Source organism: Lissotriton helveticus, chromosome 7 (assembly GCF_964261635.1).
Source record: "Lissotriton helveticus chromosome 7, aLisHel1.1, whole genome shotgun sequence".
Classification (NCBI taxonomy): domain Eukaryota; kingdom Metazoa; phylum Chordata; class Amphibia; order Caudata; family Salamandridae; genus Lissotriton; species Lissotriton helveticus.
Window position 1 is genome coordinate 1,082,324,072 of NC_136068.1, and position 24,515 is coordinate 1,082,348,586.

The following is a 24,515-nucleotide window of genomic DNA, read 5'->3' on the forward strand; positions in this document are numbered from 1 at the left end:
ATTTGTGGCGCTGTTCTAGAATGACACTCATTAAATCGGTACCTAGACCTCTCCATCTATACTGGAGTAACTCGTTCAGGATATCGTGTAACGGGCCTGGGTCAGAATGTTGACCCTCATACAGAGTAATGAGGTGCTGGACCATATACATACCCACCAGTCGTTGCTCGGCTGGGGACAATTTCAGAAACATTTGTGCCACTATTTCGTCTGGAAAAGTGGTAGAATCAGTAATCCATCGGACTGCTGATCGGGCTAGTTCTTGTTCATGCATGGTACTTAACTCACTATAACCGATTCGTGATTTCAGAATGTGATCGGTAGCTTGAAATACTTGTTCTAGAGAACCTTGTTCTGGTGCCGGATGATGAAAAACAGACTTGTGTTCTAGACGCAAAGGACGATCTGGAAATCTAGATTTTCCTACATACGCTATTTTGGCGGAATTCTCGTCTTCCTCTTCAGGATCAGAGATACTTTCTTTCTCGCTTACTTGTGCTGCTTTACGCTGGTCGTGTAACCTTATTATTTCTTTACGAATTTTCTTGTACATACTCTCCATAGCACCGACGGTCTTGTGCTTACCCTCGGCTATATTATCACTCCACCTTGTCAGGATTCTCATTTCGGCGGAATCTTTAGACGGGTAATCTTGTTCTCTTATTAGACAATTGATCAGGAACTTTAATATCATGAGCTGAATCTCGGCTTTCCTTTGAGACATAATCTCGCCAATACTTTCTGGATCATCCCCTGTACGGATGAAACGATATATTCTATCTAGATCTTCTTTCATATTCGGTAAGGTGACTAGATACTCGGTCACTTTTCTTACGCGGAATGAATATAAAACCATATTATCCTCGCCTGGGACTGGATCATAGCAACATTCGGCAAGGGATTTTCTTATTTCTGCAACAGACTGATATCTAGGCGTACGCTGTAATGCTTGTGCATGTAATTCGGCTAACGTTAAACGCTTGTGTGGCGGCGGGGTTTGAGGAAGACCTCCTCCTGCGGCCCCTAAACTAGAATCGTCGACTGACATTCTTCGTCCTGGCAGGGTCGGTAATTGTAACGTGGGCTGGACTTGTATGGCGGACTGACCCGGGGGGGCTGTTAAGGGCACCCCGGTGTCTGGAGGAGCATGAATTACCTGGTTTACAGGGACTGGCGGAGCGCGAACAGGATTTGCATATTCTGGGACTGTGTCGTCCAAGTAGGACGAAATAAAAATATCAGCTGCGGTCGGTTTGTGACGTAGCTTGGTCGGAACTAATGTTGGCGGGAAATTACTAGATGCCTCTGGGGTCGCTTTCGGCACACCTTCGGCAAGAAGAGGATACATACCCTTAATGAGGGCATGCCTCTGTCTGTCTGACTGTTCGGCTTTGACTTGTTCACCTATCTCGATTAATTCTCTTTCTTGGGCTCGTTCTTGGGATTCTCTACTTAACTCCGACTTTCTGACTTCCTTCTCGGTTCTTCTATGAGCTTCCTTACGCCATAACTCGATGGCATCTTTCTGTGACTGTCTGGCTTTCTTTTTCCATAATGCTTCTTCCACTCGCATGATACATTCGGCATTCCATGTACCCGATACGGGCCATCTATACTTTTCTTCTAACTGTTTGGTATACTCTACCCATAAATCTAGATACAATATGGCGCTTATGCCATGTTTCTGATACATAAAGTGACCTGGACTGTCCCTCGGCGGGACAGGAACTGCTTCCTCTAACAGACCCTTTCTAGTTTTTAACTGACGTAACTTGGAAAAGAGTGGCATGACTGAACTGTAATCTGGACACAATACAATACACAATGAAAACACAAAATCACGTCGCACTCATACCACAACAGTAAAATACATAAAGAACATTATAAATAACAGTTCGAACAGAATATTACCTGAAATACTGAGAACAGAAACAGAACAGAATTCCTCGAGAACGGAACAGACTAGAGTTACTGGATGCACTGCTGTAACAGTACGGAACATACCGGTCCCATAAAGGGACGCATCAAGACCCGTATCCACCTAGGTGAATACTTCGTTTGTGAGTCTGGGCACCACCAACCCACGGACCAGGAGTCAATTTAGATTGGTCCTGTCTAGATACTACCCCAGCAATGGTACTCACCGGGCAGCACGGAACGGAAGGCCTCGGACTGGACTGGGCGACGGACGACGAACTTCGGACTTCGGACTTCAGTTACGGGTGGGCCTCCGGATACCTCGGACCTTGGACTCTCGGCTTGGGCTCTGGTCGGGACTCGCCGCGTTCCTCCACCGTCTCGTTCGGATGCTGGACCGCCTCCTCCGTCTCCTCCGTGGGCCTGAGGGATACTTGGAGCAGAAATATCTGCCAGTGCACGGTATGGTTCCGTCACGACTGCAGAGGGTCAGGGGGTCGGCGTGGCTTCACCGACGCGTGGGGAAAGGGCAAGTCCCTATTCGGGCGCCATTATGTGGTATATAAATAAATAATACCGGATCTATTTTTGAATAAATGAATGAATAACAGATAGCTCAATAAAATAAGAGTCAAGATTCGAGGTAGTAGGAGTTTCTGCAGGTTTATTACAGCATAAGGACAGGATCAGGACAACCTGCATAGGATGACCCAGCAGCTGCTGGGGCTTGGTCTGGGATGAGCGCGCTAACTTTTAATAACAATACATTGACTTATATACATAGCGCAAACACATAGCATTACATTGCAGTAGGCGTAACAGTGGGTGGAGCAGAAGGCGTGACGCGTAGCAGTCGCGAAAGATAACAGTAAAGGTAGGTGTAACTGGGCGTGTACATAGACATGTGATGCAAACGTAACAGAATATGTCATGAATGGGCGGAAACATAGGAGGGGGCTACCTAAGGAGCCGGGACCTCTAACCTGATGGTGCGCGAAAACTGGCAATGACGTATTACTAGAAGAAGCTGGGGGCTACGAACTCTGTGCTAGGAGCAGAGACTAGAGTCTGGAGGGTCGGAGCGACATGTACCTAAACCCTATCTGGTATCTGGTGTTTAGGGAACATGTTGATAGAAACTAGAGGTCATGAGGGGAAAAGCTAACTTGACTCTAAGACTGGACCATGCATTATTCTACATGTAGTGCGTGATGGAGAATATTAAATGATCATTAAATACAGTATTTCTCTAACGTGGAGCCGAATAGGCTAGACAATGACGGAAACTATTGATGCAGTTCAGTAGCTTAGGAATGCAGAAGGAGGACTGAACTGATAGCTGGAACTATAACATACTTTTGGCAGACTCAGAGGCAGAGCCAGGCTGTACCGGGCACTGCGAGGCAGGAAGTAAGTGAAGGGTCGAGGATACAGGTGGGGGCTGTATCGCTCCTCAGCGAGGCTTCCAGGAGACAGGAGCTGAATCTGATGTCCGGGCCCTTTTGAGGCCTAGAAACGGGGACTTTATAATGGAATAACGTGCATACTGAGAAACGTGGCAACATTACTTTACATAGGCCTGATATTCGTAGTATTCACGAGGACTGGAAAATGACATACTAGAGGTGGACACAACTGGAATTGCGTCATTAATCGGACATGGGGAATAACATATGCATATTGGTCATGCACACATAACATATGATGGATGAGGCGTAGGGACACAGAACATGGCAAAATTTACTTTTCCACAAGAGGGTGGCCCTTCCATGTAGAGGAATGCCCTTTTTCTTTTGTGCCTTTAAGCCTAGTTGATGGGGATATTTGTTTGGGCCCTGTCACAGTCTGCATGTACCAAGTATGTGCTCGGGATACCTTTGGCATCTGTATGGAAACCCACTTATAATATTGTATATATGTATAGAAGCTCTGTGTACTATGTGGTATCTCAGAACAGGAAAATGTCTGTACTAAACCTCTGTCTCTTCATTACCTCCTTAGATGAAGACGGTCAGTGTAGCACTGGTGCTGTGCTTGAATGTGGGTGTGGACCCCCCGGATGTGGTGAAGACTACACCCTGTGCCCGGCTAGAATGTTGGATAGGTAAGTCCAGTTTTTTGAGGTGCGATGCCCAAAAAAGTCCCTGCCTTCTGTTCTAAGGATGGACAATGTGTGTTACTGAAAATGTGTGTTTTTTCCTCGTCTTTACTCTGATCATGCTTTACACATCGTTACCTGTGTGTCTTAATGGTCCTCTGGTATACTCAGTTTCTATGGAACTGACACACCGTTACCTATTATTCCGTGCTGTATTTGTTTGTGGCCGTGGTCACCACCCTCACCACCTCGCTCCGTAAAGATGCGCAACACTACACAGATATCAGTACTATCCTTAAATTATGCAATGTTATGTGCCCCCTTTCCACGACTATAACCTAGGATCTTCTGTGCATGGGTAGCCAACACTTCTTTAGCACAAGGGAGCCTACAAGCCGGGTAAAACACAAATAAGAACTATGTAGTACTGGAAAGTACTTTTAATCTTGACTTTCTCTCATGGTATCAGAGAAGGTAATATTGTGAACAGCATTTCCGATGCAAGGGCCTGTTTTTATCGTAGCATAGGTGGCTGTTTCAAGAATGGCTTTCTAGGCTATTGTAAATGATAGTAACTGCAAATAAGCAGTGTCCTTAAGGTATCAGGAGGAGTACCCTAATGTACTGTGCTAGCTAGTGCTGTGCTTTAGACGCACATAGATCGCTATACATACGTTCTTACGTCACGTTTGTGTAGTCTTCTGCCATTTAACGTAATGCAAAAAGTAAGAAGTCCCTGTCGAGGAATGAATTGGCTTCGTGACTGTTGAACATTTCATTTCCCCTTTCCATAAAGGAGACAGTTTAGTGTGAGGAGGAGAAAGGATTGCTCAGTGTAATTCTATTTTTGTTTGTTTTGCGCTCACACCACTTCACTGCTGCTACTGTGGAGAGGATTTTCATTCACGAACATTTTGTACAATTGTTTTCTGATTGTCTCGGTGAACATTTTCTTGCCAATCAAACCCTTCTGTGTTATAACAAGGAATGTGTTTGCGATATGCTAAAGCAAAAAGCATCATCACTGCATTTTAACCGACATATGCCAATTATAGGAACCCGCCTGGAGTTTTAGTAGTCTGTAACAACAACGATAAGATAGTTCATTAAGGGCACTAGCTTAGTTCCCATGCGGCCCAGCAGTCCAGGCATACTCGCTGCCGGAGGCAGAACATGGCTGCCTATCTTCTTTGGCTTGTCAAGCTCAAGGCAAGCCCTTTCAGCAAGGGAGTTAGGTTGGTATGAGATGTGTGAGCATTATTTCGAACAAAAGGACATATCCAGCCTTGAATCAGTTGCAAAAATATTGAGTTAATATTAATTAAAAAATGCCAACGTTTTAGGATATGAGAGTTAATATGTCCTATTCTGGATTGAAATGACAAAAAGGTTGATCAAAAGAGCATAGAGGGCTGCAACAAACCTCTGTTCCAGTCACAACTGAAGAATGCATCTAAAGTTACAGTGGGCTCCTGTTCGTTTGTGGTAGTTAATCCACAATTTTAGAGCATGTCTACGTTTAAACAGTTACGTAGTGGTGTTAAGATTTTTTTTTTTTTAAAAGCTTACCTTTAGCGGCCACCAGCGTTGCGTCGCACCCCATCTCATCTTCCTGGTCCCAGCAGCCCCTGGGACAGACTCCCATCCAATCTCCGTGCTGAAGAGCAGCGCAGGAATTGGCCTGAGCGGGTTAGAAAGGTGCTCTGCTCAGACCAGGGAGTCTCTGGGGGTTTCTGAGGCCCGGCTGCTTAATGCTGTTGGGCTGGAGAGACCTAGGTGCGCATGTGTGTTTTGATCGGCCCGAGACGGCTGGCCAAACACACATTAGCACTCAGCCAGTGTACGCAGCACTCCTCCCCTCCACCCATGCCTCGGCCCGCCGCTCCCTAAAGCACTGGCTCAGAGCCGGCACATGCAAAATAAAGCAATGCAAGAACATCGCTTTATTTTTCATTTGTTGGCTGTGAGCCAGGCAGTGGGGCAACACTCCTCCGCCATTATGGAGAAGCCGCTGCTGCATTTAAACTCATGGCTGCATGCAGGTCTAAGAATTAAGTTCAGGTAGGACTGGTGGGATAACCAGAAGGCATGAGGATCAAGGAGGTAAATATGAAGTGAAGGTGATTTGTTCCACTCTTCACAGATGCTGATTACTGTCTCTGGAAACGATAGCACTGTCCTAGATAGTTTCTCAAAAGCAGGAGCAAGCACAGGCTTTAGTACACTGGGCTTAAATTTAAGCCCTACCTCCTGAGGAGGTGTTAGACAGCTCGAGGCAAACCGTGTACCAGAGACTGTAGTAAGCAGAACAGTAAACTCCATGCGCCGGCCATCAAAATATTACCATAGTTCTGCAGCACTTCCGGCACTCTCAAGGGCACGTAGGTACGGTAATGCCAATTCTTTTGGTTTTATACCTCACAGCAAGCTGATGGGCTTCTCCTTAACGGCCTGCAGGCAAGGATTTGGAGGATTCACGCACGGCTCAGGATTAGTAGGCAGTTACTCTGGCTTTGTGTCTAGAGGTGACATCCACAGCTAAGAAGGTCCTCAGGCATGCACAGACAGCTCTGTGTACTGGTATGGAACTTTTAAAACATCGTAACTTGCCCAGTTAATGCTGGGCGTTTTGCTTGTGAAGCAGGCAAGCTGAGGTACTGCCCTTCAAAGGCAGAATGTTGCCAGTGCGATTCCTGGGAAGCCAGCAGCCTCTCTGTCTGGGTCTGGAGTTACTTCAGTCTCCTAATATAAAGATCTCTCTGGCTGGTTGTCTATCTGTCGATCAAAAAAGTGTCATAATTGATAGCTTATCACCCACCTAGCATACATACAGGGTTGAATTAGGATAAAAATTCACCCCGGGCATGCTAAAAAAAAAGTGGCCCACATTTGCATATTGCCTTTCCGCAAAACACTGCTTCGGCGAAATTTTATTTTAAAAAAAGGGGGGGTAAAAAAAATGCACGGATTAGTTCACACTGATAAACAGGTGAGGCCACTTTTGCTCATGCCCTGCTCAATATGTGTACATTAATGGGCCGGCCTAGCAAGAGAAAAGGAGCGACACCTCCACCCGTTAATAAAAGGGAGGTAATGGACGCCCATCTACCTCCAGAAATGCCACTCAGGCACCCACTGGGTCGCTGCCGGCATCTGAACAATGCAGAAACCACCCTAATCGGCCCCCCAGACTTGTCAAAAAAGCACCCCACAGCTGGAACTGGACACCGGCCCAGCGGGCATTGCACGAGTGCCCGCGCTACCAATCCGACCCTGCATAAATATAACGTTTCTAGGGTCTTGCTTATAAAGAAAGAGTTACAAAGCTATTAAGTGGCTACAGTCCGCCTGAGAGAAAGCCAAGCTAGGTCACCAGAGAAGTATAAATAGTTAATAGGTGCTGTTAGTTTGTGCCCTTCATTTGGAGTCAAAATCAGTCAGGCAATGTTCTGGGAGTTCAGTTGGAACTTCCATTCTCTCAGAACCAAAAAAAATTTCCATTGTCCCTTGAGTGTGCTATGTGTTTAATTTTTTCCTACTTGGGAGTGACTTTCAGGACCATGTCCACAGCTGTCGGTAAAGTCCCTCCTACCCAGTAATTTCTTAAATCCTAACATTACCCTTTTTTGACCTTCTTGTGCCCAGGTATGGCTCCTGTTCTAAGGGATTGACCATCCACTAGACTGTGGTGCTCTCAGAAAAGGCCAAGGTCATTTGAAAGGTGAAAAATACTAAAATTGTTTCTCCCACCTTCTCCCCAAGAGTCATGCCCACGCCTGCCTTGGTCAGTAGATTGCTGGGTGGTGGCTGTGATTCATATTTGTGTGAGCGTAGTGCAACTCTTGGCATGTATATTCTAGAGGTGAGGTCTACCGACATCCTGTTCTGTAAAAGTGCAGCAGCCCAAGTAATGGTCTTACCACTCGTCACCACCTAAGTGTTTGAGTGCTGTGACAATATATTTGATTGTGCTCTCTTAAATAGGGATGTGTTTATGATAATAAAGTGTATGTGTACGTTAGATAAGGTAGTTCATCCGTCTACTTGGGCACCAATGCACGCTAGATTCTGATTCAGTTTGCCATTATGACTCCTGAACTTAGAAGCTCTTTCGTGTATCCCTTCCCCTAGCCAGTTCATAACTACTCAGTTTCCAATATTTTGCGGCCTATCAACGAATCTACCAACTGCCTCAAGAAAGTGAAACCTGCCCAGCTTCAATAGAAGGATAGTCTGTATATAGAGCTGTTTTCCCTTGGCTGGCTGGGATCTGGAATACCCAGAGGAGTTCCAGCCAAGGTAACCTTTGAGCCGGGAAAAAGTTTGTACATATGTGTAGGTATATGTAAAGCGTGGACCCAGCTTCAGAACAACCAAGTGTGCGCCAGGGTGGCAGAACTGAGATACGATGTTAGATCCTTTACAATGAAATAGAAAGTTCCCATGAAGTGCTCCCTATCGTGTGAAGATGTAATGTTCTCTGAGAGGCCTGTGTTCAGTTCATGTCTGAACTGCAGGAGGGTGTGGAGTTTCTGATGTTGATAATATTCCAGATCCATGGAGCAGATGTAAAGGCGCAGCCTACTTGATTGAATGATGGCAAAACTTTGAACAATGCATTCAGTGTCACTGGGTTTGAGCTTCTGGCCTAGTCAACACAAAGTGTGGATGTAGGTTGGAGCTTCACTCCAGCACTTTGAAGAGCAGAAACGACTCTTCCAAAAGTCTAGGAAAGGAAACAATCGTAGGACCTGCCAAATGTCGGCACGCACGAAAATAGTGTTTCTTTCTTTCTTTTCAGTTTATGGATAGCACTTCAGCTGCAAAATTTTATTTCAGTTTAAACACTGACAATCTTTGAAACATTCCAGTTGAAGAGCTACGTTTAAAGCAGCGTGCTGCTAGTTACTCCAGTACTGGGACCCAGGCTGAGCTCTGCTGGTCCCCTCTTCTAGCAGCCTGGAACGTCTGCTGGTGTGGAGGCAACTTCCACGGTACCCCAGTTCTCCCACTGAGATCAAAGATGACTGATGTAGAGTGCCCCCCCCCAGTACCCCTCAGAAACCACTGACCAAGCGACTGTGAAGTCTTATGACAAAATCATTCCAAGTCAGGTGAACTACCCTAGGAACTAAGACTGCTTCATATAGAGGCTTGCCTGCTCAACAGCTGCAATCTTGTGACTGTGCAGCAGTCTCATTAGCCATGGTATTCTGCACAGCATGGCTATGTATAGGCCCATCACAATCTTTTGACCTGGATGCTGTAAGAGTATCCTCTTTGGCACACTGAGTTCCTCCTGCATCTGCCAATATGTGACCTCCATATTCAGAGCTTTATACTAGATTGTGAGGCACATTTGGATCTAGTCTTCTAAAACTTCACAGATTACTTCTGTTCGGTTGTGAGATGCGCACCCTATTTTTGCCACCAAGAGTAACAACAAAGGCACTCAGGGTCCTGTGTGGTGTCAAGGAGGCTTTGGCGCCCGCAGGTCCAGCTCAGGTCAAGTATCAGTCAGTAGAGAAATCATGCAGCATCGCCGTTGATACTGCTTATTTTATTTATTTATAAAGTTTTTTATAGTGCGAACTTGAACCAAGAGGGTATCAGAGCGCTTTACATTTAGATTAGTTGCATTAGAAGTTACATCAGATACAAGAGCATAGTAAGGTACAGTACACATGAACAATCTTTCAAGAATTCGTAGGAGGGAGGGGAGGAAGGAGTAATAGCGGGGAGACGAGGAGGAACTGTGCCAAATGTCTGGCTGGGTAGGTGACGCTCAAGGGGGAAACAAAGGGCCAATCTCCTCATTAGCTGTCTAGCAGCTCCACTGGTCAACAGCCATGTTGCTCAGGTCTCAACGATCAGGAAAACCAGTTTTTAGTCCATTTGATTTAAGAAGGCTATATGTTGTCCCTACAACTTTACAGATCTGAGAAAAACCTTACAGTGACCCAGGACATTGCTCTCCGTGTCTGTTTGCTTCAAGGGCCCCTCTGTTACAATATCCTCTACACACTTAAGGGAAAAGTATGAAGAAATGTGTGAGAAAATGTTGCTCATTCGTGCTGGGCAGTTTTTCACACTAAACAACAACCTGCTGGGCTGATGTGACTCTTCACTGACTGTAAGGCAGGCCAGTGATGCTTGAGGGATAGCTGTGCACCTATTAAGGCATGATGTTTATTGAACATTAAAACTGGTAATCTGTTGAGTTGTGAAGATTTAGTCAATTCAATCAATCCATCATTTGTAGAGCGCAATACTCACCCGTGAGGGTTTCAGGGCGCTAAGGGGGGAGTGCTGCTACTGCTCGAACAGCCGGGTCTTGAGAAGTATCCTGAAGGTCAGCAGGTCCTGGGTCTGTAGCAGGTGAATGGGAAGGGTGCTCCATGGCTTGGCAGCGAGATGGGAGAATGATCTGCCGTTGGTGGTCATTCGGTGGATGCGTGAAACGTGGCAAGGGCGAGGTCAGCGGAGCGGAGCTGGCGGTTCGGGGTGTAGAAGGTGACTCGTTTGTTGAGGTATGCTGGTCTGGCGTTGTGGAGTGCTTTGTGAGCGTGGGTGAGGAGCTTGAAGGTGATCCTCTTGTTTACGGGGAGCCAGTGATGTGCCTGTGGCAGGGGATGTCGAGGATAAGGTGTGCGGAGGCGTTCTGTATGCGTTGAAGTCTTTTCTGGAGTTTGGCCATGGTTCCTGCATAAAGGCGTTGCCGTAGCCTTCTTCTGACGAGGGCCTGAGTTACCGTCCTTCTGGTTCCGGGGGGGATCCATCTGTAGATCTTGCAAAGCATGTGGAGGGTCTTGAAGCAGGAGGAGGAGACGGTGTTGACTTGCTGGGTCATTGAGAGTGATGAGTCCAGGATGAACCCCAAGTTGTGTGCGTGGTCGGTGGGAGTGGGGCACCTCCCAGCGCGGCCGGCCACCAGGAGTCGTCCCAGGCGGATGGGATGGAGCCGAGGATGAGGACCTCCGTCTTGTCTGAGTTCAGTTTCAGGAGACTGTTCTTCATCCATTCGGTGACGGCCTTCATTCCTTCGTGGAGGTTGGTTTTGGCTGGGCGGGGTCCTTGGTGAGAGAGAGGATCAGCTGGGTGTCGACAGCGTATGAGGAGATGATGAGGTCATGCGAACGGACGATGTTGGCAAGCGGTGCCATGTAGAAGTTAAAAAGGGTCGGGCTGTGGGATGATTCTTGGGGTACTCCGCAGGTGATCTTGGTGGCTTCGGATTGGAAAGGGGGAGGCGGACTCTGGGTTCTGCCAATGAGGAAGAAGGTGATTCAGTCCAGGGTTCAATTTACTGTTCTCCAGTGGAAGAGTCTGCACTTTTTATTTAAATTTAACTGAGACAGGAAATTGCAATTGACATTTCTACTATCCCATTTAAGACAGTCAACTTTCCTTCAAAATGTTGAATTTATTTTGAAATATGCACCTTTTCGGTGCATTCCTAAAATAGTTCAGCCAAAAATCAAAAAGGAGTTCCTGATTCCCAGTCTCACTGGAGAAGCCTGGCCCGCCGACGTTAGCTGTAGTCGGATTCAGGGAACAAGTAGGGATAAGGGTGGTGAATACCACCTGAGCGATTTGCACTGGGATTACCTCTCTGGTGTTGTCTTTGTAGCACAAGTTTGTCTCACTTGATGGGTTCAGACTTTGGGGGCAGTGAGATGGTACATGACCTAGCATGGCTCCTGGCAGAGAGATGCGAGCTGTACTTGTAATGCAGCAGTTCACCGTTGTATGAACAATACACACTCTGAACAAACTCTCTTTTCTCATTGTCTTGAGAGCAAGGGGAAGACATGGCTAGTGCTTTCAAATAAAAAGTATTTGTGTATACAGCCACTCTCTGGCTAAAGGTGCTCAGTCCTACCCAGGAATAGACTTCTCTTCAGTTCGATGTGTTGGCACGGAAATTTGCTCCACATGAAATAGATGAGTCTTAGACTGCAGGAAAGTTCTGGACTCTAGGCCCTTGAAACTGTCTAGTTAGATACAGGAAGTTATACAGTAGTAACTGGCGTTGGAAAGTTAGCCTGGGGATAGATGGCGGGTTTGTGGAGGAGGTGACCAGCAATGAAAAGAATTGGCAGGTTACAAGATACAGGTGCATGAGGAATTTTTATGGCATGCGGTAATGTGAGGTTGAAAGGGATTGCAGCAGAACAGTTTGAAAATGTGGCATCTCTCTAAATATCACACAAACCAGTTAAGGAATTTAATCGGATCCCTTCAGAGTGAGTAGAAGGAAACGGGAAAGCTCTAACGGTCTTTGATGATTCGTGTCTGTGCAGGTCTGTTTGCAGGGCAGCATGCACAGCAGCCTATGCTGAATGGAACAAACTGGTGGATTCCGGGTTTTACAGGTGAAGGGGGTGCAGTGGAACATTTTCTATCCGTGTCTTAGTGCGGTTTAGTCCTCCACAGGCACTCTTCGAGTGAGTGACTCAATAGCTTGCCTTCCCTTCTCACTCCATGTACAGGGACCGAGTGCTAGCCCACATCTCGATATGCTCTCCAATTCCCACCTATGAAGGCTACATTTCGTCCTTGACCTAGGAAATTCTGAGGTGGATAATGGGCCCCATCCTCCCTGGATGGCATCTGGAGCGAAACGGAAGCTAAGGCTCCCCATTTCAAGGTGTGTCGCCTAGCCTGCGGCCTTCCTTTGAACATGCACATGCCGTAGATGAGTGACAATCTGCCTGGGCCCTAATTCCTGCCCATTACCAGTAGGCGATCTTGATAGCGCACAGGTTTCCACAGTCCATGTGGGTACCATGAGAGCTCTGTGAAAGATGCAGAAGACAGAGCTGACCGCATGGACAGAAGTTCTCCCTTTCTAAAATAAGTACCTCCAAAGCTGCACCCGTACAGAGGGGATATTCAGGGTTTCTTTTTTTCAGTTTTTATAGTCTGAGTGACCAGGAAGTGTGTAGATGCCAACAGGAAATGTGAGCGTTCCTTCGGGACAAGTTACAATGAGGTTATTGGAGAACGATTTGCTACTGTCAAAGGCAAGATTGACTATGTGCTTATTTAGCAATGCTCTGAGCTAAATAAGCACATGTTCACTCACGATGAGATCCAATAATTTAATTTTAATTGGTCACGAAGGAACACTCGCATTTGCTGTTGACATCTGCACACTTATTGGTCAAAGCTGGCAGGGCGCTCTGAATTTTGGAACCCCTCCCAACATTGAGGCACTTGTTCCTGTTTTAAGACGCCTCGTATTTCAATTCTGGGAACATTACGACAAAGGCTGACACCCAACCTTTTGGCAGTGTTGTGTGTAAACTGTGACGTAACGGATCAGAAACAACACAACGTTGTCAATGCATGTAAAGCCCAGAGCACGGTGTAAGCTGCTATTTGCAGCCTTGTCCACTGTGTACCTGTGGGGTGTTTCATCGGGTCTTTTCACTGCATTCATGAGTGGACTTGGAAAACAAGATATTGTAGGAATATTTCACACTTGGCCGCGTTAATGCACAATGATTCTTGGCAAAGCTAATGTGCTAATTTCTGCCCTGACGTTTTGCATTTCCGAGCTTCAGGATGCAGCAGCAATTGCATCTTGTATACACGTCTTGTATATAAAACCATACTAAAGGCAAGGTCGGTTTGTCCAGGCACACCCCTCAATGTCGACAACATATTTTTATTCGTCTTTCTTAACTTTCAACAAGGCAAGAAAATTAATTACATGCCTTTGATTTTACAGTTTTTACACTGAACCCGGCACTCCCACTATTAGCATCCTACTGCCCTCAACTGGCACTGCTTTCCTCATATAGTGAACCAAGGGCCACAGACCTTCCTTGCACCAGTGGATCCCCCCTGCTTCTTTATATCACCTCCTGTTGCTGGGAACAGGTGTGCATCTCATGTACTGAATGCGCTCTAGAAGGGAGCTTTAGATCTCCAGTGAGCGGTGATGTTGCACTTTGCAAGTAGTAGACCCACCCTAATGCGGTTCTAGAGCTCCTGAAGTATCCCCAGTCGTCCAGCAGTCACAGGCGTGCCATAATGGGGTTCCCTGTCCACTGGCCTCAACACCACTTGTCCCGCATGGCCTGAGCCCAGGTCAGTATACTTTAATAGCATGGCATCCCCAAACCAGTTCGTTTTTGTTAATATGCCTCTAAAGCATGTATATCTGCAAGTAACAGTATACGTTTGTTATGAAGGACACATTCTCTTTTCAGATCTTCAAATGACTTCATGTTTGTTCCTTCTCAAATGTGACCTATTTTCGAGATCCCCGTTGAACCCACTGAGTAGAAAGCCTAAAGCCTGGTCACCTGCCTAAGCCATTCCCCACAACTTAACAGGGTTTCAATAGAAAGATTACAATTTCATCTATTCCACTGTAGTGCTGCATGTCAACTACCCGCAGACACTGTAGCAGATAAGGAAAGTGATGGGGCAGTGTTTGATCCATACAGCATGCTCTGAATCTCAGGTCCGTTCAGCAAATCATGCTAGAGTCTATCGGACAGGTCGCTCCTGTCATCAAAAAGGCAGTCATTTATCAGAAGCATTTTCAGTGCTATGTAATAGGTATGGATATCTGGCACCAGAACCTTCCACCATATGTCGATTAGACACATTTAATGATTGTAACTCTTCAAATCTTCCTAGACCACAGAAGTGTGGTATGCACAATTTTATATAACAATTTAGGAGGAGGATTATGAACAGGGATGCTCTCCCTGCGATCAATAGTGAAAGCTTGTTCCAGATCTACATATTTTTCTCCATCTGGTAAACCAGTGGGGCCACGTTAAGGCGCCAACACCTATGAATTATCAGAAATTGAAATGCCCAAGTCGTCTACTGCAGTACAGTTCGATCTGCACCCTCCCTCAAGTTTTGCTGTTCCTGTCCAAGGGACATATGTAAACGTGTCCCATTTAACTTTCAGCCCAAAGCTCTCTCTCCCCAACCCCTCCCCTAATTTGTAAAATATTTTATTAGTTTGGTCGAGACCCCTGCACGTTCTGCAGCATCACGAGTAAGTCATTTGCATGAGGGACAGTCTAGCCTCCATGCCTTCTTTCTACGAGAAGCCCTATTCCATGATGGTAGGCCTCTAATTGCCTCACTGATTTATTCGACTCTAAGAGGGAGCTCCATAGACTCGGTCAAGGTTGTCCCCTGATAAGTCTACTATAGGCGATTGCATTCAGCCATAACATGTAAGTTATGAATTTTAGGGTTCTCCGTGTCAGTGGTTTGTACCACTCTGTCTGAACACAATTGCCTATAGTAGCCTGCAACATTTTGGCTATTGCAGGGGAGTCCACCACCTGGGCTCCGGACGGGCTGTTAATGACTGAGATTATTATAAGCAACAGTTCCATTGTTGCCAACCAGTAAAGGTATTTACCCACTTTGTTACCCATCTCATATATAGTGTTCTGTTGTCATCTTCTCTGATCCAGCTTCATAGGTGAGCACCTGCGTAAACTTGAGTTTTGATGGTTCCAAGCGGCAGAGCACTTCAGCATCATTTGTAGCTAAGAATTGTTCATCTAAGCTTGCTATTTCCTCATCCAATGTGTGACTGCTAAGTGTTGCTCTTTATCATTGACATGTATTATGTATTCATGCCATTGCTTTTCCTCAGACATTCACGTTGCTGGTCTTCCAGAGTACGACTGGCGACCCTACTGTACCTTGTTTCAATGAAAAGTAGACCTCTATTTTCTTCCTAATGCTGTCAGTAAACTCATCATTCAGAAGCCAGCAAGCACTGAGATGCCAAACCCCTTTAGAGCCCCCTCTACCCTCCCGTATTCTCGTCTCCACTGGAGAGGAATTGGAAAGCCCATTGGGAGAATGTGTACGCCTTCCATGTCGTTCAGTTCAGGGGTTGGAAGAAAAAAGTAGCCTAACTTAAAGTATTGATTGTGACCCTAACAGAACGTGTAGGCCCTCCTAAAGGCCACACATCAGATAAGTCTAGCATTGTGGCTCATGGTGAATTGGCCATGGGTTTCCACACATTAGGAGCTTCTCACCCAGCAGCATCTAATCCTCTCTTCATATCCTCGTTAATGTGTACTTCACTGATTAACTTTCCTCTTGGCACTGCTAACAGTAAATCTGTGAGGGACTGCAATATTTCCTGAGAGATTGGGGCAGAACATATACATTTAGGTGGTGGGCCTGGCTTTAGCTTTCAACGTAACCTGTGACTAGAACATAATGCCCCAATGTATCAATGTGAACAGTCTTATCTGAAGTGACAAAGATTTGTGCAATAAGAGTGCCACCCCTCTGGATCCCCGAGTAAAACCCTAATAGAAGGCATGTATGTACCCATGCCTGCCAATGAAGCTGCATTTGGTGCCCAGAAGATGCATCTCTTGCAAGAAGACTATCTCTTATGAGCAATCAATCAATCATAGCATTTATATAGCGCACTACTCACCCAGAGGGTCTCAAGGCGCTGGGGGAGGGGGGTCCGCTACTGTTCGAACAGCCAGGTCTTGAGTTGCTTCCTGAAGGCGAGGTGGTCCTGGGTCAGGCGGAGGTGGGTCGGGAGGGAGTTCCAAGTCTTGGCGGCGAGGTAGGAGAAGGACCGTCCCCCTGTGGTGGCTCTTCGGATGCGGGGGACGGCGGCGAGGGCGTGGCTGGTCGATCGAAGCTGGCGTTTGGGAGCGTAGAAGTTGAGGCGGCTGTTGAGGTATCCTGGGCCTTGGTTGTGTAGGGCTTTGTGTGCGTGGGTGAGGAGACGGAAGGTGATTCTCTTGTTGACCGAGAGCCAGTGCAGGTCTCTCAGGTGTCCGGAGATGTGGCTGCGACGGGGGATGTCCAGGATGAGTCGTGCTGAGGCGTTCTGGATCCGCTGGAGTCTTTTCTGGAGTTTGGCGGTGGTTCCGGCGTAGAGGGAGTTGCCGTAGTCCAGACGGCTGGTGACGAGGGCCTGGGTGACCGTCTTCCTGGTCTCGGTGGGGATCCACCGGAAGATCTTACGTAGCATGCGCAGGATGTTGAAGCACGACGAGGAGACGGCGTTGACTTGTCTGGTCATGGAGAGGGAGGAGTCCAGGATGAAGCCCAGGTTGCGTGCGTGGTCTGTTGGTTTGGGTGCGCTGCCTAGGGCGGGGGGCCACCAGGAGTCGTCCCAGGCGGAGGGTGAGGATCCCAGGATGAGGACTTCCGTCTTGTCCGAGTTCAGCTTCAGGCGGCTGTTCTTCATCCATTCGGCTACCTCTTTCATCCCTTCGTGAAGGTTGGCTCTGGCGGTGGTGGGGTCGTTGGTGAGGGAGAGGATCAGCTGGGTGTCGTCGGCGTAGGAGATGATGTTGAGGTTGTGCTGGCGTGCGATGTTAGCGAGGGGGCTCATGTAGACGTTGAAGAGGGTTGGACTGAGCGAGGAGCCTTGAGGGACGCCGCAGATGACTTCGGTGGCTTCTGATCTGAACGGGGGGAGGCGGACTCTCTGTGTCCTTCCGGCGAGGAAGGAGGTGATCCACTCTAGTGCCTTCTCCTGGATTCCGATGTTGCTGAGGCGCTGCACTAGTGTACGGTGGCAGACAGTGTCGAAGGCCGCGGAGAGGTCCAGGAGGATGAGGGCCGCCGTTTCTCCGTTGTCGAGCAGGGCTCGGATGTCATCGGTGGCTGCGATCAGGGCGGTCTCGGTGCTATGGTTGGCCCGGAAGCCAGACTGCGAGAGGACGAGGGATCCGTTCGTCTCGAGGAAGGCGGCCAGCTGCTTGTTGACGGTCTTCTCGATGACTTTTGCAGGGAACGGGAGCAGCGAGATGGGGCGGTAGTTCTTGAGGTCGGTGGGGTCGGCTGAAGGCTTCTTTAGTAGAGCGCTGAGTTCGGCGTGCTTCCAGCTCTCCGGGAAGGTGGCGGTGGCGAAGGAGGTGTTGATGATGTCCCGCAGGTGGGGTGCGATGACAGCGTCGGCCTTGTTGAAGACGTGGTGAGGGCAGAGGTCGGTCGGAGATCCGGAGTGGATGGAGTTCATCGTGCGGTCGGTGTCTTCGGTGCTGATCGGGGTCCAGGCGCGGAGGGTGGTGGTGGGGGGCGGTGGTTCGGTCGTGGCGTGCGTCGGTTGAGTGCTGAAGCTGTTGTGTATGTCCGCGATCTTGTTGTGGAAGTGGGCGGCGAGGTAGTTGCAGAGGTCTTGCGAAGGGGTGATGTCATTGTTTCCGGCGTTGGGGTTGGAGAGCTCTTTAACTATGTTGAAGAGTTCCTTGCTGTTGTGTGCGTTGTTGTCCAGTCGTTCCTTGAATGCAGTTTTCTTGGTGGCGTGGATCAGTTGGTGGTGTTTTCGGGTGGCGAGCTTGAGGGCAGTCATGTTGTCTGGTGTTGGGTCTCTGCGCCAGGCTCTCTCGAGGGCTCGGCAGTTCTTCTTGGAGCTCTTGAGTTCGTCGGTGAACCATGGGGCTCTCTTGCTGCAGGGTTTGCTGGGCGGGGTCCTCAGGGGGGCGAGGTCGTCTGCGCAGTCGCTGATCCACTTCGTGAGGTTGGTGGCCGCTTGGCTGGGGTTCGTTGCGCTGGTGGGTGGGTTCTTGCTCAGGGAGGTCGCGAGCTGGTCGGTTGTGATCTTGTTCCAGCTTCTGCGTGCAACCTGTTGCTGGTGGTGGTGAGTCGTGGTCCTTCTGAAGCTGAAGTGGACGCAGCTGTGGTCCGTCCAGTGGAGTCCGGTGGCGTGGCTGAAGGCGATGTCCTTGCTGGATGAGAAGACGGGGTCGAGTGTGTGTCCGGTGTAGTGGGTGGGGGTGGTCACCAGCTGCTTGAGTCCGAGGTTTGCAAGGTTGTCCAGCAGGGTGGTGGTGGTGCGGTCGTTGTTGTTCTCCAGGTGGAAGTTGAGGTCCCCGAGGAGGATGTAGTCAGCGGAGGGAAGGGCGTGCGGGCTGATGAAGTCGGCGATGTCTTCGCTGAATTGTGTGCGTGGTCCCGGGGGTCTGTAGATGAGGGTGCCTCTGAGGGTGGTCTTGGGGTTGATGTGGACCTGGAAGTGCAGGTGCTCGATGGGTGTGAGGGTGTCGTCGGTGTTGGTCGTGATGTGGATGGTGTTCTTGTGGATGATGGCGATGCCTCCTCCAGTCTGGTTGATGCGGTCCCTCCGTATGATCTTGTAGCCGTCTGGGATGGCGATGGCGATGTCTGGCGCTGAGGAGGCGTTCATCCAGGTTTCCTTGAGGAAGGCGACGTCTGGGGCTGTGGTGTCGAGCAGGTTCCAGAGCTCGACGGCGTGTCTGTGGACGGAGCGGGTGTTGAGCAGGATGCACTTCAGGTGGTTGCTGCTGTTGCCCGTCTTGGTCTCAGTCGGTGCTGGAGTAGTGCAGGTCCGGATGCAGGTGTACTTGCAGGAGTGGCAGCAGAAGGGTCCGTGAGTGCGTCTCGGGGTGGCTCGATAGCATCCTGGGATTCGGCCGGCGTTGAGTGCGTAGAGTTCGGTGGCGTCGTAGGTCCGGCGGGTGGGCTGGTGTCTGCGGGAGCCAGGGGTCCTGGCACTGGGCGCGGTCCAGGCGCGGACGGGCGCAGACGGGCTTACCTTTGGCGCGCCTTCGGCGCTCATTTGGTGCTCCCGCTGCGCGCGTCCGCTGCAAGGTCGCTCTGGGGGCGTCATAAGTAAGGAGCCTGGGAGGGCGGGTCAGCTGGGCGGCGAATGGGCTGGTGGTGGGCGGGTCCGCAGGGGGCAGCGGCGGGAACCCTGGGCAGCGGGCACTCCGAGCGTGGCAACAGGGGGGTGATCCGGGCGGCCCAGCGGCGGCTGGGTCGCGCTTGCAGGAGGCAGGCAGGAGGCAGGCAGGAGACAGCGGCAGGCGTGGGAGGCAGGAGGGGTGACCAGGCCCTGGGGTGACCAGGCCTCGTCGAAGGCGCAGTGGTCACTCCTGTGTCTCCCCCGTGTGCCCCTTCAGTAAGGAGCCTGGGAGAGCGGGTCAGCTGGGCGGCGAATGGGCTGGTGGTGGGCGGGTCCGCAGGGGGCAGCGGCGGGAACCCTGGGCGGCGGGCACTTCGAGCGTGGCAGCAGGGGGGTGATCCGGGCGGCCCAGCGGCGGCTGGGTCGCGCTTTCAGCAGGCAGGAGGCAGGCAGGAGACAGCGGCAGGCGTGGGAGGCAGGAGGGGTGACCAGGCCTCGTCGAAGGCGCAGTGGTCACTCCTGTGTCTCCCCCGTGTGCCCCTTAAGTAAGGAGCCTGGGAGGGCGGGTCAGCTGGGCGGCGAATGGGCTGGTGGTGGGCGGGTCCGCAGGGGGCAGCGGCGGCAACCCTGGGCGGCGGGCACTCCGAGCGTGGCAGCAGGGGGGTGATCCGGGCGGCCCAGCGGCGGCTGGGTCGCGCTTGCAGCAGGCAGCAGGCAGGAGGCAGGCAGGAGACAGTGGCAGGCGTGGGAGGCAGGAGGGGTGACCAGGCCTCGTCGAAGGCGCAGTGGTCACATGAGTGCCATTTTAATGTATTGAAATACCACCTGCTTTATTCTGTTATTTAAACCATCGACATTCCATGTCATTAATATGTAAAGCGCCGGGTAAGCCATATGCAGATGTAAATGCTGCATGTTCGAATCAGAAGATTTGGCATGTGCATACCTTGTCTGCTGTTCTGTATTAATCCTAAAGCAAATCTAACGTACCCAACTCACTGCCCACACCCCAAACACTTCTAACCCGGAACCAGGATTAGGTTCTGCAAGTCTCTCTGCTGGGTAAGAGAATATCACCCAGGAAGTCGAGACCACTTGTCCTGAGCTTGGAGCCCCAGCCTTCTTCTTACTTGCCAATAATAGTGGACCCAGTGAGGCTGGAGAGAGCACCTGGTGGAAGCGAGGCCTAGCGTGGATCTTGGTGAGTGGTTCCCTGTGAACAAAATCTGAGATTCCTAGTCTAATCAGGACCGCTACAGGAGTGTGGGCTGCCTGCAGGATCTTGCCAAAGTCTGCATCTCACTTTGCCATCTGAAGGGGGGCCATTGTGAAGTGCGGGCCACCGCCTGTGTTAGCGACTCTCCTGAGACCTGGAAGGGGGGCCACCGCGAAGTGCATGCTGTGGTCCATGTGTGTGCCAAAATCAGCAACCCACTTGTGACCAGTAAGGAGGGCCACCATGAAGTTCGAGCTGTCGCTCGCGTGTGTGCCAAAGTCTGTGACCCCATGTGACCAGGAGGGTGCCACAGTGAAGTTCCGGCCATTGCCAGTGTGAGTGTCAGTCGGCGACCTCTGTGTCACCAGGCAGGCGGCCACCATAAAGACAAGGCCACCATCCATGTGCAGGCTGAGTTCGGTGACATCAGTAGTAGAAGGTCTCAAACCCCATGGTTGGGCCCTGTAACAACTCCTTGCCCCGTGAGTGTCTGAAAGGTGTTCTGCCACTCAGGCTTACCCTTTCACTTGAGAGTCCCAACCAGGTTGAGGCATGTGCATACGCCAGGAAGTGGTTCATGCCAGGGTTCCCGAATACTGCAGCATGCAGTTACAGGGCTCAGGAGCAGAGTCAAGAATGATCAGAAAGCCTGTTTGGTGTTGAATCCTGTATCCTCCAAACCGATTTATGACTGCCCCAGGGAACCCCTCTCGTGACCTTGCGGGAGCCCACCGGCTGTCACCATTTCTCACCTCTGGCAGATGGGGAACTGCCATCAACTCCAGGAGCACGCTGTCTGCCCTCGCCCTCCCTCCTTGGGCCGTGCTCATCGTGCGCCTTCAGTTGTCAAGGGTGTTAAATCCTCTTCACTGGCCCCGAATGTGCCGCAGCGGGGCTGGTTGCCCCGGTCACCTGAGCCTCTCTCCAAGGCCACAGCAGACAGCTCAGTCAGACCCTCCTACCCGACCAGGACATGTGACTGCACAGCGCAGCCCGCGCTGCTGCCTTCATTGTCCCCCCTTCTGCACCCACCGGTCCGGAGGCCCTCCATCAACGCCCCCGTCCAGACTGGGTCTGGCCAGACCCGAGACAGGACCTGGCTCCATGGCTCATCTTCGGGGCCACAGACCGACGCCTCGCTGGAGCCTCGCCCTCCGCACCGATGGAAGATGCCCCGACTTCCGCAGTTTACTTAAGGATGCTTATGGAAGGGGAGGGCTACGGCTCGGAGTCTCGGCAGGATGCATTCCCTATTTGAGCTACGGATCCCAGAGTGTGTTCACAGTTAAAAGGAGTTTTGCTCTCTGGCACCAAATTGAATACGATTTCAAGAGTAAATGATAACATACTATAATCATGTACGGTGTGGGTTTATTTTTTTCCAGAAACATTGAGAAACAAAACTCCAGTAAAATTGTTCTAAGTTTAGTTAAACTCTTATGATCGATGCATACCACCCCTTTTATTGCGGGAAACAAGAGAAAGTGGAGCAGAGGCTCATTTTGTAGGAGTCCATTTGCAATCTTTCATATTTTCTTGTTAAAGCTGAGGGAGGATTGGTTGCGTCCAACTAACATGCTTGTCTCTTAGTGACTGCGTGCATAGGGCGTTTTCATGGCTGCTATTGATTATTTAAATTCAATTTGAAAAAGGGAATGTTAGATGCAGGTGAGAATCATATGTTTGAGTGAATTAACCATGCACCAGTGGACACTGCAGACTTGTTTGAATGCACCGTGTGAGTGGTAGGAAGGAGTAAAGTATTGAAATACTACAGTGATATTAGTTTTAAAAAAATGCTTCTCTCAAATATCTTCAGCAAACTCTAGTTGAGTCCAGATCTGTGTGAAAGTATAAAATATAAAAGTGTGTCAGGAAATAGAGGAAGTAAGGAGGGATTTATCTTAATATGTCAGAATTATAAAGTCTAGTCTATTTCTATAAGGGGTAAATAAAATAGATAGAAAGTGTCTTTTTAGACCACATATGTAAACAAGAAAATGGATTCACTTATGTCTGTTTACACAAGCACTTATCGAAAATCAGTTGGAAAAAGTCTTAGTCCTCTTGGATATTTGAAGTGCTGTTGTGGTCTGTGACAGTATTTTTTTTTCCAACAAGCAGATGTAAACCGCACAATGTCAAGAGGAGCCTGAATGCCTCTATGTGTGACAATGGTGGCTCCTCCGCTAAGGCAGGGGGCGTCGCCCCACTACTCCTTGAGCAGTGCAAAATAAAATATTAACAAGAAGTTATCATTTTATTTTTCTTTGCTCCAGCCAGGTCGGTCGAGGCGGAGCACGCTTGCCGCCGAGGGAGCAGGAGTGGTTTGCACTCACTCCCTACGTGCACATGACGGCTTGACCGGCCCTCTAGGGCTGGCCAAAGCGTCATGCGCACTTGGCATGTTCTCCATTGGCCTTTGTTTCACAGCCCCATGGGGAACATGCCCAGCCTCCCCAGGCACTGCCTGAGCGACCAAATAGGCCTGGAAGCCTTGGTGCTTCCGGTGCTACCAGCAGACGTAGGAGAGGCGTGCGGCTGCGGAGACGGTAAGTTATTTTTTTTCTTTTCAACTGCCACTCTCACCACCACTTCCCCCATCCCTCCACCACCACCGTTCAGAGGCAGCCGCCACTGGTGTAACGTGCGAAGAGTAGGACAAGAGTGTGAAAGTGTTTAATCTTGTGTCTTGGCCATTCTGAGTCGGGAAAATAACTTCGGTATTAAAAATAAACAAGCATTTACAATGCAACGGTTTCGCCTTTGGAAAAGTTAGAGCTATTGGCAATGTAAATGACAATGCCATTTATTTATCGGTTTTCAAAACCAACACATAAATACAAATTTTGTCATTTACAATGCCAATAGCTCAAACTTTTCCAAAGGCGAAACCGTTGCATTGTAAATGCTTGTTAGCAAATGGTGTCGACAGAACGCTTTTTTTGTCTTATCGTTGACGTCATAGAGCAGTTTGAGTCAGGTCGGATAAAAGAAGTCACATTTAGACACGAAGAGTGAAGCTTTTCAAGTAAAAATATGTTTAAAGGAAGGGGTCGAGCCCGGCGCATGCAGATGAATTCAGCAAGGCAGCCAGCGCTGAAACATGCCAGCAAGTTTAAAATAACAGATTGGTGAATGTCATAAGAGACATGCATAACAGTCACAGATGCTGTGTGCCCTGTAGTGCGGGGGACGCCCATCCCACACGATGGGAGCAGGCGGTTTTGGCAGGAGATACGCCAGGTCGTGGTCAAACATCTTGGCACGAGAGATGCACACTCCTAGCTCGGGTACAATTGTGAGTTTCTTATTTTTCCGATTTAACAAAAGAAGCTCTCAGATGACTGATTGCAATTGTGATTTGAGTGATGTTATTGAATCCGTATGCTCAATATAAAAGATTGCTTTTTGTATGACAGTGTTCCGTGACTGGTAGATATTTATTAACCTCCCTAAAGCATTCATAGCATGCTACTTGCCGACAAGTGTTTCAGCGCCTCGACAGGGGTAGTGAGCGCTATATAAATACAATTACAATAACGTTTTAGCCCTTGGATACAGGCAGCTTTATTTGTCTGTTGACAGAGCTGTTGTTTCCAATAGAGAATATATGCAGAGTAAGCTTTAAGTCTGGCCCTTGTCAAATCCAATTGAAC

General features: G+C 49.3%; 1 protein-coding gene across 2 annotated transcripts in view; it reads left to right on the forward strand.

Annotated features, from left to right (window-relative positions):
- Window positions 1-24,515, forward strand: part of RPTOR (regulatory associated protein of MTOR complex 1) — a 2,181,859-nt gene that overhangs the window by 341,855 nt on the left and 1,815,489 nt on the right. For both annotated transcript variants that reach the window (XM_078654105.1, XM_078654106.1), the window contains exon 2: window positions 3,919-4,021. In XM_078654105.1, coding sequence (XP_078510231.1) covers window positions 3,919-4,021 — 103 coding nt within the window. The remainder of the gene's footprint in view (window positions 1-3,918; window positions 4,022-24,515) is intronic.